Source organism: Centroberyx affinis, unplaced genomic scaffold, assembly GCF_046629955.1.
Source record: "Centroberyx affinis isolate AG114_WGS23_722 - 3 ecotype Tasmania unplaced genomic scaffold, CSIRO-AGI_Caff_v1 ptg002821l_1, whole genome shotgun sequence".
Taxonomy (NCBI): domain Eukaryota; kingdom Metazoa; phylum Chordata; class Actinopteri; order Beryciformes; family Berycidae; genus Centroberyx; species Centroberyx affinis.
Genome location: NW_027280965.1, coordinates 90,770 through 107,392, shown reverse-complemented (window position 1 = coordinate 107,392; position 16,623 = coordinate 90,770). Strand labels below are relative to the sequence as shown.

The 16,623-nt window shown below is 43.3% G+C and overlaps 1 protein-coding gene across 1 annotated transcript in view; it reads left to right on the top strand.

Moving 5' to 3' along the window:
• LOC139658050 (bone morphogenetic protein 2-like) overlaps positions 1-4,253 on the top strand; it is a gene marked incomplete at its 5' end in the record, with an annotated part of 29,694 nt that extends 25,441 nt beyond the window's left edge. Inside the window, 5 exons of the mRNA XM_071536076.1 lie at positions 1,380-1,773; positions 2,058-2,197; positions 2,613-2,729; positions 2,877-3,069; positions 3,841-4,253. Coding sequence (XP_071392177.1) covers positions 1,380-1,773; positions 2,058-2,197; positions 2,613-2,729; positions 2,877-3,069; positions 3,841-4,253 — 1,257 coding nt within the window. The remainder of the gene's footprint in view (positions 1-1,379; positions 1,774-2,057; positions 2,198-2,612; positions 2,730-2,876; positions 3,070-3,840) is intronic.
• Between the last annotated feature and the right edge of the window lie 12,370 nt (positions 4,254-16,623).

Sequence of the window (16,623 nt, the reverse complement as noted above, 5' to 3'; positions counted from 1 at the left end):
TTATGTGACCATTTATTATTTTTTCTTTTTTATCATGATGTGTACTTTTTAAACTAAATATTATTGTGATGCTCATGTATTTCAGATGACTTGTCAGCTGCTATCTACTTAAACTTAAACTTTATTATATATCATGGTATATAGCTGTTAATATGGATATAATCTATCTTTTGGCCTATCTGACAGCTAGGCTACTAATAATAAGTGATATCAGAGATCAGAAAAGACCTATTGAGTGTCTATGGAAGGCATGCAAGAGCCTTAAGTATGAGTAATCGCCCCTAAATGAGGGGATCATCATTCCTTTCTAACAGCGGATGAATCTGATTAACAATTGGGAAGCGAAAGGCCTATTGATCAGCATGATGATCTTACGAATTTGATCCCTTTTGTTCAGTCTGATTGATTGGAGATAATCTGGGATTCATGTTAACGGGGGAATAAACACATCACGCTGATTTCGGTGTCAACTCTGAGTCACTGTCCAAACAGCGGGCCGGACCGGAGGCTCGCCCCGGCCCGGCGCCATGGGGACACGGCGACCGGCGGCGGTTTGTGGAAATGTGCGCGCGTTAACAAGCAGCTGTGGAAACCCGCTGCATTTGCGTCACGGCTCGGCTGTTCGTTTGCTCTCCTGCCAACTGGCCTCATACTGATAACAGACAACTGATCTGAGAAACCCATGATGTGGACAAACGGCGACAAAACGTCCGCTCACATCATAATGGGAAAACTCTGATCAATTAAGAGTCTAATTAGGCTTATTGGTTTTAGAAAAGGCGGTGACGCACCAGTGTAGTAAAGAGAGCTAATATTTTCTCTTTATCTCACTATTCAATAAATGTCATCACAATTTTGTGTTTATATATCATGAAAATGGTGTAGTATATTATTATAGCTTTATATTATAAATGTATCTAATTAAATTATACAATATTATTTGTTTATTTATATTAGGCTCTTTATCTATTTCTATATTTATTAATTCATTTATTTATTTATATTCTGTCATGATATTAATAAAAAAAATCTGTAATCACAGGTGTGTTTTTATATATTTTGCAATGATTTCCAACGTGACTCAACCAATCAGGACGATATTTAATAGCCTGCATCTTTTCAACATGCGGCCGAATAGTTATGAAAATTATCTCCATATCTCCCTTTCTCTGGTTTCTATCAATGGGAACCGGTAAATAAGTCAATAGGCTTGTCAACTTGACCTGGACATTCAAATGAAGTCAAATTGCTTATTAGTTTTCATCTGTATAGCTGGCTCTCGGGTCGTTTACACCTTCGGGATGTGGAAATCCTCTGTGTTTGCGTCTTATCCGCCATCAATCACTGCTCAATCATCTCACGGTGTTAGCTGAATACAGGGACAACCTGTCATCAAAGGCAGCGGCTCGCCTTATCACCGGCCGTCCCTCAGGTGCAGAGCTCAGTCCGCTCTCACTAAAATGACGATACGAGGTCTGCGCGTCTGGTTCGTCGTCGCTCTCCAGCTCAGATGCGTCTCTCCGTTCGCCATCCCGCACGACAGAGGGACAGCGGGGAAAGAGGCCGGTTTGGATGCGGCGAAGACGGCGAGCAAGCGGCTGGACGAGCTGGTCCATCTGAAGGATTTGCCCCGGGGTCCCGTGGCGGCTCCTCACAAGAAGGCGCCTCAGTTCATGTTGGATCTTTTTAACGCAGTGTCGATATCCAGCGGGACATCGAAAAGCCAAAAGGAGATTCTGGAGGGAAACATAGTGAGGAGCTTCGAGGATAAAGGTGAGTCAAACCTGTCCAAACGGACAGTTACGCACTGGTTATGTTTCTCTTTTGGGCATATATTTAGGAAAACATATTTAGTTGATATAAGCCACCCCAAGTGTGTCCATAGCAGCAGTAAATATTAAGGATTTGAGTGCGTAATTGTCACCCAACATTGCAGTTACGCACCATTACGCGCGGCTTGCTTCTCTGTGAAGTGGATACTTTTAAAGACTTAATAGTATTTGTTTATTAAAAGATCATTTTATCGTTTCCCTAAAGTTGTGTGTGATATTCCCCAGGTCATGCCGGAGAGAGGTTTCACTTCTTCAACCTGTCGTCTTTCGGCAGAGAGGAGAGGATGATCAAAGCGGAGTTCCGCTGGTTCAGGCAGAAACAGAAGTTTTACCTCGGGAAGTCATACGGGCCTCATTTCTACAAGGTGAGATAGAAATGACATATGTGATATGTGACTGTGTATGGATGTCAATTGGGTACGACAAGGTATGCGCATTCGCCACATCTTAGCCCAAATTTGATCTTGCAGATTTTATCTTCATTATGCAGAGCAAAGATCATGCAAACACTGCCAGAGATCTATTGGGAAGCCATATGTTAAAAAAAACACACCTGAGGAGCAGTCAGGAGAACTGTTCCCTCTAAACTGATAGTTTTGTGACACGTCTAATAATTTACCACATTGCTATAATAAATACAATAGCTTGACAGCCATATTAGCCGCAGAAAATTAGTCGATATAAGCGGGTTTGGACGTTTTGATGGAGTAATGCACGTTGACAGACTCTGCCACAGCGTAAAGTTCAGTGAAGTGACGTCAGTGTTTTGTGGATGCTCAGGTGGATTTGTACGAGGTGTTGGACAGCCGAGTGAAGCCGTGGAGAGGAAACCTCATCACCTCCAGACTGGTGCCCTTCTACACCCAGGGATGGGAGGTCTTCAACGTCACTCAAACGGTAAGCGGTTAGGTCTGCCCTCTATCATTTGTCAGATTGCATGACAGTCCATATCACTCACATTCATTCCAAATCATTTGGTTAATAAATGACATAGTACACGTCATCTGTTTAATTTAATCTATTCAATGACGGTTTAAATATCAGGTGTCCAAGTGGATCCGCAACAGCCAGGAGAACAACGGCATCCTGGTGGTGATGACGCTTCCGTCCGGTAACTGGCTGGAGTCGGTGGTTTCCTCAGCGGAGCAGAACGGCGGGCTGGCGGACCGGAACGCCTATCTGGCCATTTTCTCTGATGACGGGAGGACAGTGGAAGCAAACAGATCCTACAGCCCAGGTACGGTGGAGGAGATGGTTTTAATTTGTTAGGAGTAATGTGTGGGAAATGGATTTTGAGGATAGGCATCAGTCTGGTATGGCAAGGTATATCCACTATGGGTTTTCAATCATGTGCCATCATGACCTTACAGTCTGCAGGTTTTCATTCCAACCAAACACGACAGCAGCTTATTTCAGTGACTAGGACACCTTTAACCAGAGAGGAGGAACTAAAATCATTATCAACAGTTTTTCCTCAATCCATTTGGGTTGATTGAAACTTTTTCTTATTATTTCTTCAACTCCATGTCCTGTTTTTTTACAGAGTAAATAAACACCAAACCAAATGTAATCTTTGGTGCCAGGTGATGTCACCACCTGTTGTCCTCTATAGAAGATGACATCACCTGACACCAAAGATCAGCCAATAGCAGATGGCCAGTTCAGTAGCATGCTGTTAACCACTAGATGTCAGGCAGGCTTTACACAGATTTGGGTTTGGGGTTTAGTTACTTTTTAAAAGACGACACAGCTATCTAAACTCTGAATATCAAAACATTTGGGACAAAGTTGATTGACTTGCCAACAGTAGTCGACACGCCCAGAAGCGACCGATTTTACCAATTTTGATGAAAATTTGAGGTGGCGTTTTGGCACGAGAAGCATAAATGCCAAGATATTGCGTTTCTATTGGGCTCGAGCGTGTCTAAGCAACAAACTCACAAGATACAGTTCTACTCTTTGATCTATGAGTCTATTCTAACCCGATCTGATCATCTTCTATCCACAGGACAAACCCAACACGCCGCTGCACCTGAGATCCACGACCACCGCAGCCGGAGGAGCCGCGCCGCTCCGGGCTTCGTGCCCCGCGGCCGGGCCCAGTCCTGCCAGCGGGTTCCGCTCTTCGTCGACTTCGAGGAGATCGGCTGGTCGGGCTGGATCATCTCGCCCCGCGGCTACAACGCCTACCACTGCAAAGGTTCCTGTCCGTTCCCGCTGGGCGAGAGCCTCCGCGCGACCAACCACGCCACGGTGCGCTCCATCATGCACGCGCTCAAGCTCTCCGCCGACGACGTGGGCGCGCCGTGCTGCGTGCCCGACAGACTCCAGTCCATCAGTTTGTTATATTTCGACGATGAGGAGAACGTGGTTTTGAAGCAGTATGACGACATGGTGGCGGTGAGCTGCGGCTGCCACTGACCGGCAGGTCTCCTGCCTCTTTGGGACTATGAGTGGAGGATGGAGGGATGATGTTTCCCTTAAGTTGACTAAAACACTGTATTTTCGTGCACATGTTTAAATATTCTACTATTTTGAGAAATAAAACAATCCTAAACTATTGGTCAGTGTTCTCGTCTATAGCTTAGGCCAGGGTGTGTACTAGGCTACTTAAGTAAAAGTAAAAATTCTGACTTTAAAAAATACTCCAAGTATTTATTTGTGTACAGGTACACAAAAAGCTACTCTATTACAGTAACGAGAGTAAATGTAATTAGTTACTTCCACCCTTGTGAATTAGTATGGTATTGCACTAGTTAGTGTAGGTTGAGAGGGGACAATGAAATCCATGATCAAAATAGACATCTGTATATACACTTTCATTTCACTAACCTCTTGTGAATGACACAATAGTGAAGTTACACTATTCATAATTTTACTGAGGTCCCCTGGAACCTCCTCTAGGGCTCCTGGAGGTCCCCAGACCCTGATTTAGGCCACTTCTGCCTCCTTGAGTAAGTGACGCTGTCTGTGGTGCTGAGTCAGGCCAAGGCAGTCACTTCCATAGAAAACACAAGCTGCTGCTTCTCCTGGACGCAGTTTTTCAAAACTTTTCTGACAGGATTTGTAATCGCACAATTCATCACATTGTATTAAATGAACAAAACAAAGTCTCATCCCACTGCCAGGATTGCAGCAGGACAGAGCAGCTGGGCAGTCAGTGAAAAATGCTCTTGGGAACCTTTAGGTTTAAAAGGGTCCTTGAATTAATGAATGAAAACAGTTTGGAGAGAAATGGAAAGTTTGGTTTTGAATTATTTTTGCCATCCATTGTCTTTAAGTTCTTATTCATTCTATACTTGTGCAGGTAAGTGAATAAATATAACATAAAAACTACTCTCTCATTTAGTTCACTGCTGTTTTTTTGCAACGTGTAACATTATTTGTCCAACAGATGGCGAGATAGAGGCATATATAAAGACTGACAATCTGGGTTCTGTAATCTGGATCAGAAAGATCCTATATGATGATTGTTTGAAACACTGACTCAAAATCCATAAAATCAGTCTGATCCTGGATTGTAGAAAAGGGGATGAGAGTATCGGTATAATTTTGATCCAGATTAAAAGTTTTGAATTACTGAGCCCTAAAGTCATGCAAAACGTATACCATATAATAATCAGTCGCCTATATGTGACTTTTGAGTTAATGGTCGAGAAAATTCCCCACTGATAATAAATATTAGTAAAAATTTTGGATTGTGTTGCCAATTGACTACATAATACTAAAAATCCATTATGTAAAATGAACACTTTCTTAAACCTAGTGAGATAAATCCAATGCAATGCTGTCCATCCTGTGTTAAAGGTGACTAAGATAAAATTTTAAACAAATTCTAAAATGATCTTCTATTCAGAAAAAAGTGACACTCTCATAGGATAGCTTTCAATGGTGTTTTAAAGGATAGTAGGCATCTTAAAGCCCTTGGTTGGCAAAATAACACTTTTACAGACTGGATATAATTGAATGACAACTGAACCATCGAATATAATTAAATCAATCATCAGATTCATTTTAAAATGGATATATGCTGTTTTTGAATAGGACTCTTCATTTAGACAGGTTTTAATGATCAAACATTGAACATGTTCTGCAATGAAAGAGACATTAGCACTATAATCTGTAACAACAGTTGTTTTTTATTGGAATGGATCACAGACACAATACAGCCCTGCTTTACTCTAGTTATCAAATGCAAATGCACCCAAATTGCAAAACCAGTTCTCCTTCAAGTCCTCTGCATATTAAAAAACATAAATTGCACTAACGCCAATTCAAGCTCTTAGACAGTATAAATCAATCTTGTGATGTATCAAACGTACTCAGTCACAGTAACCGCATTTTAAACTTTTGCATGCAAAACAGTTATATTTCATTTGTGTGGACATGATCAATTGAAATCGATATTAGACAAATTCAGATCATAACACAACAGGTCATGTTTTTGAATTAAGCCTAATTGTTTCTAATTTCTGTCTAATGGTGATTTATGTGACTGCAAACTCTCTTGTGAAAAAATCGTAAGGCAACTAAACTTTGCAGATAAGAAAACCCAAAACAATAATACCTGAAAAGTAGTGGAGACCCCAATACCACTTTTGTAGATTATAACAAACTCTTGACATTTACAATAAATATTCCACATTTACATTCAAGCGTTCCCTCTCTGTTTACATTTAAAATACATATGTACATGGATCACCCATGTCCCTTATCTCAGCATTTCCTCATTGAAAATTTATCTCAAAAACTGCACATTATCATACACAAATCCCTGAAATCACATCCAACCAATGCCATTTATCCACAAGTACTATCATTCATCTGCAAATTCACACTTTCTTCTCAGTTTCTGCTCAAGTGAAACTCTGTATTCGTCTTCACAAAATGGATAAAGAGGCCTCGGTAGCTCCACAGACCTGGTAAAGTCCCCAATTTCTCACATAAATCTTTAGCAAGTAAAGCAAAAAAACTGGACAAAGATCAGTATTGAGAAAAGGAAAAATCCACCCTAAAACACTTTAACACTGTTTAAAAACAGCTACTGGTGATGCACCTTGCATTTCTGGGCCCATTTTGTTATTTGGTGTATTTTTCTTATTCCCACGGACAGCTGGCCAAACATAGACAATGTGATGTCACATCAAGCAAGGGCTTCTTTCTAGAGCCGTACCGATGTTACAGGGAGAAATCCATCATAGAAGAGGCAGAGAGACCAATTTCTCCACCCACAGGAGCAGGAGATAGACCAGAATGCAATGCAGCCACAAGATGTTGCATTTTAACTCTCACGTTTTCTTGACTGGAAGAATTCTAGCTTTCTTGCTCTTACTATGTTATCGCTATTGCACTCTCCACCTACATGTATAACACATAGATGAATGCAACAAGTTCAGGCCCGTTCTCTGGGGGTTGTCGAAAGGCATTCTGGGAAACATAGGAAATCATTAACTGAAGTAGAAGTAGACGAGGCAGATTGAGGGAAAAGGGGTACACCGGAAAAGTAAATTCACACAACACATCATCACAAAATAACTCCTGGAATGCACTGAACATCACGGATTGATGATCTATAACAGCGTAAGAGTATCCGAGGGTGGATTTTTTCTTTTCAACCATTTTTTCCCTTATCAGCTGGCACAGTCTAACTCCTCGGTGCCCAGGAACTCCCCTAACATGTGGTCGTGTTGACCGTAGATAGGCTCTAAATATGGATGTCCCTCCTTACAGTGCATCTGCCTCGACCTCTCTAGGTGTCTCTGCTCAAACTCCTCCTGCTCCACATGAGAGGCCTGGATGGTAGATTTCTGAGCCATGGAGGACAAAGGCACCGGGACGAAGCCGTGGTAGACAACCAGCGGCGGGTTCAAAACCTCCATGGACGGCTGAGGAACGGCACCTTCTGGGGGCTGGACTGGTAGCTGCACATAGTTCCCCGTTTCAGGATCGAAGAAGGTTTTCGTCTTGACCTGGACAGGCATGTCCACGAAAAAGTAATGTCCCGAGTCTGGATCCTGAAGGAGCTTGCGTTGGGTCATTGGGAAGGACTGCGTGACGATGGCGTGTTCGATGCTGGACTGGCGAGAGAGCTGGCTGGTGTGGCTTGACTGGCGGGACAGGCTCGGCGGCTGAGATACTGTGTCAATACTGTGACTCCTTTTCAGCACGTTGTCTCTGCTCGCTCTGTCTCGGACTCGGCCTCTCTGCTGAAGCTCGTCCATGATGGATTTCTCGATGCGCTGGCTCCTCGGATCAAACTTCTCACTGGCTGATATATCAGCGCTAAGCCTGCGCTCCACTTTGTCTCCTACATACCTATCAAAGCTTTGTGATCGCTGGTATTGCCTGTCAGCCATGGGTCTCTCGCCAACATGAGCTTTGTATACCGGTACATTACTGATGACCCGGTCATTGCTGTAGTTTCTGTGCTCTGGTTTATCTCGAATGTGTCTGTCACTACTGCGGCCTTGCCGCTCTGTTGAATCATTGGGAAGAGCTTCACTGCTGTGGCTATTGCTTTCTGCCCCATCGTGGCTCCGCCTTCCAGTCTTCTGGCTGGTGTGGTCTGTTCTGTTGTGATGATGGTTTTCACTGCTGTGGCCTCTTCTTTCATAAAGTGGCTGCTCACTCCTGTCGTTACTGTTCTTGTCACGGCGGCTTTCACTATGATGACGACTCTCTTCCGTTCTTTCTCTGTGTTTTTTCTCGCTGCTGCTGCTGCTATGCTTCTCGCCACTTCTGCTGGTGCTGCTGCTGCTTTTGTGCTGTGATGATTTATGCTCAGAATTCTCACTCCTGTGTTTATCCGGTCTGTGTTTGCTAGTGCTACGAGACGACTTCTGGGATGACTTATTCTGGGCCTCCTCCTTCTTGATCCTTCTGTTAGTCAGTTTCATGGCTTTCAGAAGGGCCTTCTCAGATTTGGGCAGGACGGCTGGCGGTTTGGGCAGCCCGGTTTGGCTGTCATTACCGCTGCAGGTGGACCCCGACCTCTCGCTGGGGACCTTTGACACTTCACGGCTCAATCCCATCTCATCGCCTGTGTCAGCAGTGCTTGTTACGCTCTCCACCCCCTCAGATGACGGACTCACCCCAGAATTTCTGTCTTCCTCCTGTGGGACTGTGAGGAATTCTCCAAACTGGGGTTTCCTTGGGTTTTCACTTTCATGCAGATTTGAAGGAGAGAGCGGTGTGACTGGTGAATGATGTGATAAAGTGTCTTTGGGTTTGAAGATTTCGTCTGGGACGGTGGTGCTGCCACTGGTGGCGGCTGGTTCATTAGTCAGTGGGAGCTCTTGATTTTCCTTTATATGATGTAGCTCTTGCTCTCCCTTCTCTGAACCGCTCAGACTCTCCCTTGGTGACCATGGCAGTAGTGGTTTGACTGTCTTATGACTGAAAGTGTTGTCTTTGACTTTAAATAAAGCAGGGATCCCCAAAGTGGGTGAGAAAGTGTTAGAGGGTGACATTGGTGTCTGATTCGAGCTTGTAGCTTGGCTTGTAATATCTTTGTCCATTTCTTTGCCCTCCTTGGATGGTGTTTCTTTCTCTTTTTGAGGAGAGTTTACTGGCCGTTTTCCTACCTCCGGCTCGCTTTCATGATCACTTACAGAATAATAATCCATTTCTGAATCCCTTTTCAGGTTTGCTGAAACATTCCCCGTCACCTCATCAACCTCCTCCAACTCTCCCATCAAAGTCTCCAAAGAGTGGTAAACGTTTGATTCGGTTTCAGTATTTCTGTGCAGTGCACTCTCCACAGAGAAGTAGGATGATTTTGAGGACAAGCTAGCTTGATCAGGCGGGCTCTGATTGACGCTAACACCATTCACTAGTAATAAGGGTGATATTATCTTCCTGGGGGTTTCACTGAGAGCTTCCTCGTCTAGATTCATTTCCTCACTAGCTCTATTTATTTTGTCAGGCTCTTCTGCTACTTGATTCTTAGTTATAGTATCATCTGCATTTGTAGTCTTCTCTTGGTTTGAGGGCTCTGATGTGTTTAAATGGTCTGGCTTTAAAGGGGCTTTCCGCTTTACCTTGCGCTGCTCCTGTGGCTCAGGATTACCTTTCTCAGATGTGGCTTCCCTTGTAGGGTTTAAATTTGTCTGCCTGCTATTTGCCTTATTTTCATCTCCATGCTCTCTTGGTGATAAACATGGCAACCTATTTTCAGTTTGTAGCTGTTTTGAAGGTTCAAAAGTTTCACATACAACTCCATCTGTTTGAGCAATGGGTTTTATCTTCTCATTATTTACCACATCCCAAATCTCTTTAGTTGAAATGATTTCACTTTGGTTTGGCACAGTTTCTTTTCTAGACACCTTGCTATCTAGTTCTTGTTTTCCTGCACCTGTACTCCTCATCTCTTTTACAGAGTGTACCTCAGCATTTTCATATTTACTATCTTTATTGGAGACTTCCTCTTCAGTTGCATCATTCAAACTTTCTGTCTCCTTGCTCCCATCTCTTCTAAGCACTCCTTTTTTGCTCCTAGGAGGAACAGGAGGAGCATCTCTCTTTTTGCTATCGCCTTCATTTTCATTTACATTTTCGCCGTTATCTTCAAACACCTGCCTCACCATATGTCTCAAGTTCGCCTCTTCTGGATCATAAGTATAATCCATTAGTTTGTCTTGTCCATCTTTCCTATGTTTAGATTTGGTTGTCCGGAGTTTGTTTAGCTCACTCTCGATCCTGTCCATGCCAGGTAGAGCTATCTTAGATCCTGACCTGCGAGTCTCACCAAATTTAGCTTCAGTTTGTGACAGAATCTGTTTCATATGATTGTGGTCTCTCAGATCCCCTAACCTCTCCTTCATTTCTTTTTCTCTCAGCATAGATATGCTTCCATTTTGTTTTTCGTTAGCCTCCATCATAGAATTTTTCTTAGCTTTTTTGTGTTGCTGTGCTCTTGTTGTGTAACTTTCATCACCTGTGTTCTCCAGTACTGGATTTCCATCCTGGTCTTTTGTCAATTTATTCTTTAGTCTTTCTGATATGATCTCTTCAAGTGCCATTTTAGCTTTGTCATAATTGTCATTTATAAGTGCTTTGTTGACTAAGACGTTGCTGTCTATCTTTGAGAAAGTCTGATGCTTGCTCTGCTCATGCTCCTTGTTTATAAACATTTCTTTCTTAGCCAGTGTGTTCCCTCTCATAGACAGCATACCCCTCTTAATATTCCTAAGCTCCCTTGAGATCAAATCATTCTTAGCCTTCGTCTCCTCATCTATGTTAACGACCCCTAGTTTGTTCTTTGCATTCTCATGAATATGATCGCCTAGCCTCGTTCTCTCCAGCTCTTTCAAAGCATGTAAATCATTAATTATATGCTCACTATCTTTCATTTCTGTGGGTGACATCATCTCCTCATCCTCCATCCTTGTGTTCACTTTTAGATCATCTTCCTCATACTCCTCTTCTTGTTCACCCTCTGTCACTGTATATCTCTGACTTTTGATATAATTGTTCTGTCTGGCTGAAAATAGATGTTTGAACTTGCCCTGCTTCTTGATGAGTTCATCTTTTGGTGGTAAATCTAGTTTTGCATTCCCTAAATCACCATTACTGAATGTGTTGTCATTCAGTGTTTGCTGTTTGTCAAGAGGAAGTTGAATATCTGATTTAGCAAAATTTCTCTTTGGAACTGGCGGGGGCTCTCTTTTGACATTACCACTTTTGCCGACCATTGCTGTATTGGTCACTTCATTTCTACTTGGAGACAAAACATTGTTTCTTTCTGTTGCGGAAGTCTCTCTATTACTACTGATCAACTCTTTTGAATAGACAACCTGTTCATCCATTTCTTTCTCCCTCAGCTCTACTATATCTGAAACAGGTTTTTTGATGCTCTCTGACTGAGCTGCAGATAGAGCTTTATTTTTGGCTGCATTTATCGCCTCCCTCGCTGCCCTGATCACATCCATTGTGCTCATAGGCTGGGCACTAATCTCTTTCTCCTTGGAACTAACAGGCTGTGCACCAAAGTCTTTTTCTTTTGCGTCTCTCACAGGCCTTTTTGCATTATCTGGTACATTTGGCGAATGTCTTTTGCTGACTGATAAATTTGATGAAAGCCCCTCTTTCTCAAGTACATGAGGTGAAATTGCTTTGGTACTTGGTGCGTTATTAGGTGAAACCTCTTTGTTGACTTGCACAATATTTGGTGATAGCCCTGTGTTAGTTGGCACTATAATTGGAGAAACTTCTGTGTTTGGTGTGTGTGGTGAAAGTCCTTTATTTTTCTCTATAAGATGGTCTATATTCACAAGAGCATCAGTGCTCAGTGGGACTTGAAGGAGTTTCATCTCATTGTCAATAGGACTGGCTTTCTTGTACAAATTCAGCGATGGATAGTTTTGCTTATTAGCCATGGGGCTCTTGTTCTTTTTTGAATGTATGAATGGGGAGAAGTGATTCTCCTCACCAAGACTTCTGCTACCTGCAGCCTCCCTTTTGTTCTGCAATAGATTTGATATCAAATAATCATCTGATATCGGCCTTTCAGTATCATACTTCCTAAGACCGATGGTTGGGGTATTTGATGGGTCCAAAACAGGGCTGCAAATTGTCTGTCCATCTTTCAAAATGGCAGGAGTGCTGAAGCCCGAAGCATTGCCCTCAGAGCCAGCTTGTGTATATTTTGCAAGATCTAGTTGTGGAGACTGGGTGCCACGATCAGGCAATTCTGAGGTTTTGAATTTAGGTGGGCTGTAACGGCTTTTCACTCTTTTCCTGTTGTCTTTGAGGTTGAAGAGGATGCTAGAGGCAAGGGATTTGTAGCTGTCCCGCTTGACCGGAGGTTCAGGGGTTAATTTGGCCTCAGAGTCTGGTCTGAGAGGGAGGTCAAGGGCAGAGGGGGAGAAGACAGCTTGGAGGATTTCTGATGTTTCTGTTGGTTGTCTGGAGGGAATGAGGGGAGTCATTAGCTGGCAGATGCTGAACGGAGTAGAGGCCAAAGAGTTGACCTCGTCAACTGCTTTCACCTCCACAGATCTGGCTTCGTTTTTGACCGACAAAAGACTCTCCTCCACTGTTTTGAAGCTACTGTCCTGAGGAGGTGAAAGTATCCCAGCCTGATTAACTGGAATAGCACTTTTTGTCCTTGACCTGTTTCGCCTCCAGGGGGCAGCAGTCCCATCTCCTCCGTCTGATGAGCACCTCTTCTCAGCAGGAGTAGCTGAGGGCTTTGGCAGGACCTTTGGTGGTGGAGGGCGAGGGATGGGTTTCGGAGCAGTGGGAGGAGGGGGCTCAACTGTTGGTTTCTGGCATGGCTGTGCCTCCTCTGTATGCAGAGTCTCTTTTCTATGTGCCTCTGTCAGCTCCTTGTAAAGCGGTGAGTCATACCATTTAGGGATGTTATCTGTGGGAAGAATAGAGGTGACTATGTCCTCCTGGCCAAAGGGGAACTGGTTAAAATCTCTCCATGTCTGGAAAGGGCTAAACTCGCTGTGGAGGAAAAAGTTTTTGATGTTAAGCTTCCTCAGTTTGATAGTGGATTTCCCATTTTTAGTCTTTGAGGATTTCCCTGAGGCAAGGGCAGCGTCTTTGCCTGTCTTTTTCGCTGACCCGTCACCAGAGGGATGCCGATGACGGTTCTTGTGGCTGAAATGTCCGTCTGTGAGATTGTTATGATAATCCGAGGAGAATTCTGACAGTTCTCGCTGGATGCTGCGGAGCGCCGATTTATCCCAAGATTCCCCATTATCTTTCAAACCTCCATTTTTGTTCAGCAGCCCCTCACAGCTTTCCCCTGTGGCGCTTAACGCCTTGAGGAAAGACGACACTTGGGACATATTCTTCTGTTGCTGCTGTTTCCATGGCTGCGCATCATTTGTGCCATTCTGACTATGCTGCCCTTGTTTTTTAGATTCCTTATGATGAGTCTTTTTAGGAGGTTCCTCCACTAACGGCTTGTGGCAGCTGAAAGGCGAGTATCCATATGAGAACTCATCATTGTAAACTGCATCATCTCCAATGCAAAGACTTCGGAAGGCTCGATCGGTGAGAGTGCTGACCTCGCGATCGGTCTCATCCATGAACAGTTCGCTGAAGCCGTTTGGGAAGCGGTGGTGCAGCATGCTCCCCGCCCGTTGGCTCATGTGACGCTTTTCCACGCAGCTCATGGTGTCAACACCCGTCTGTCTGTGCAGCAGAGAGGCTGTCTCACCTCCTCTGCAGCGGCTGCAGCTCTGGATCCCCTAGTTTACTTCCGGCTCAGGACAACATCAGGGAAGTGGTGGGGATAACTCAGCTTCCTAGAAAAGAGGGACATTGAAACCAGTGTCAGAGTTTAAATATATATCAAATAGGAAAAGAGAAAAACATGTAGGGAAACATATTGTGTTGCATTACATTGTACTTTAGTTCTAGCCATTGGAAGAACCAAAACAATTGCTTTACTGACTCCATGACAGACCGAGTATGTATATGATTAAAAACGAATGCATTTAGTCTCACAACATAATAACTCCTTACTATGTAATAACATTTGAGGTTTATTTTAAGGTTTATTTGTTGCACTGTGTGGCTGTATTATTCCATTTTAACACTATCACATTCAATTTGTGCAATTCCACAACTTGCAAGAAACAGATTTTTCCGATTCACATGACACTATAAATGGTTTTGAACTCTTTCTGTACTGATGACCTTTGTGTACAAGACATGTGCAGGCTGCGGCCATGCTGTCACCTTGCACACAGCAGACAAACACTCCATACTGTCCACTGGGCTATTTTAAGCATTGAACAGCACTTAAAGCTGCGAACATTGAGCATAACAGTTGGTAGTTATGAGAACGGGCTGCTACGCCTTATATAGGAATGACATTTTAAAAAGATAAGATAACCATATGCATTGCTATTGTTCGTGTGTGTGCATTGACCTGGAAAGACCCACACCTCACATTGGTCCCCTTCAATATGCAATCATGTCTTTTTCACATTTGATTAATGTGCGAGGTTTATATATATATAGCAAATCCCAGTGCAAAGCTTTATAACAATAATCATGCCAGGGAGTTTATACCACAGAGCGCTGGAAACGCAAGCAAATCATCGCATCATTCACAGTGCGCCTTAGCAGCAGCTGCTCTAGCTTACTTGAGCTATCTGGGTGAGGTCTTAGAATAGCTCATTAACCCATTTATATATCCTGACCTGGGAGTGTAGCCACTGACATATCAGTCAACTCTCTAACTATCCACGCGCTCCTTTAAAGCAGATGCAGCTGATCGAGACAAATATAAACACAAACATGCCATGGTGTATGGGACGGTATCTGTACATTAAGTCCTACACAATCAGTTCGGTCTAGTTTGAAAGCAATCTGAGTTTTCAAGAACGATGTTCATGGTCAAAGATGATGAGAAGATAAACACTGGTACCTAAATGAAGTAGAACCAATTAGTCAAACACTCGCATTAATGATTGTTATTATTATTTACCCTATTCCGACCAATTAAGGAGCATTAAACATATCCATGTCAACGTGGTAGGACTCAGTGACTTTACTGTACCATGAGCCCGACTTAGAGAATGCTTTGGCTTTCCAGGAGACTTTGGCGGCCATCGAGTTATTTTCCAGCTCTCATAACCCGATATCAGTTAGCAACCACGGTACTTTCCCAGCATCTGCTTGTGTATTTATACCCAAGGAATAAGGTAGCCCAGCTAAGTACAGTGTAATAATGTGCAACCATAGGAACAAAAAACTGTATTAGCCACATAAATGGATATTAGTGTAAATATTAAATCCATAGAATTATTTAGATGAACATTTAAAATATGTCAGTTTAAAACAGGATATAATGGTAAAAGGAAAGCCTAATAGTTTTGTTATTCATATATTAGAATCTTGGTCTGTTGGTTAAGCCCATAATTGCACATAGCCCAAAAATATTTATAACATAATCTATCCAATCCTCCTTTCAATGTACCTCAGCACATATCCATGTTCCTGCAAACATCCATGTAATCACACTGGTTCCTCACCTTGGTGATGGGTCTTTCATGCTGAGCGTAAGGGTCCAATCAAGACAGTGGCATCAAGCAAAACTCCTCAGTATTAGATCTAGATCCACATCACCTGCTCAGAATAAATTGTTGTTAGCGACTGCCACACTTGGGGAAAAAAAAACAACTTTCATTTGAAGTTGAAGAAATGAAGAAAACTCACCAAAGTGAGTCAAGCCCTCAGATCCATGTTCAAATGCACTGGTGTGGACAGGCTCCTGATAGCCAGCTCAGAAGATACCAAAATAGACGCAGAGGCCGGTGTGGCCAAACTGAGCAGTAACCCGGCAGGCAGCTAGCTAGCTCCACATTGGAATAACCATTGGGTGTCGAGTGGCAGGGCAAGGCAGGCGAGCAGGATGAAATGGACACTGTCATTGGTTATTTTTGTAACCAAGCAGCAAGACATGCGCCCTCTCTTTACTGTTAGGCACCTCTGAAAAGATGACAGAGGGTCTTCATGTGAGGATGAAGATGAGGCTTCAATCATTAATGTTTTGGTGGAGAGATTACAGAGCGGTGGAGGGGAAGTACGTATTGGTTAGCTGTTTAGCTTGTGACTCATTTTGCCTCCCTCACCCGGGCAAACAAGGTGTCTGATATAGAGCATTGCATCACCCAACTCAAAACAACTGTCACAGTCAATGGTTGGGGAACGCAGATCATCCGATGACTGATACCACTGACTATGGGGAGGGGAAGGTGGGTTTGGTCTAATTCTCACACTCGTTTTTTCAGGCTTTGTTTACCAGGCCGCGTTGTGGCCATGCAGA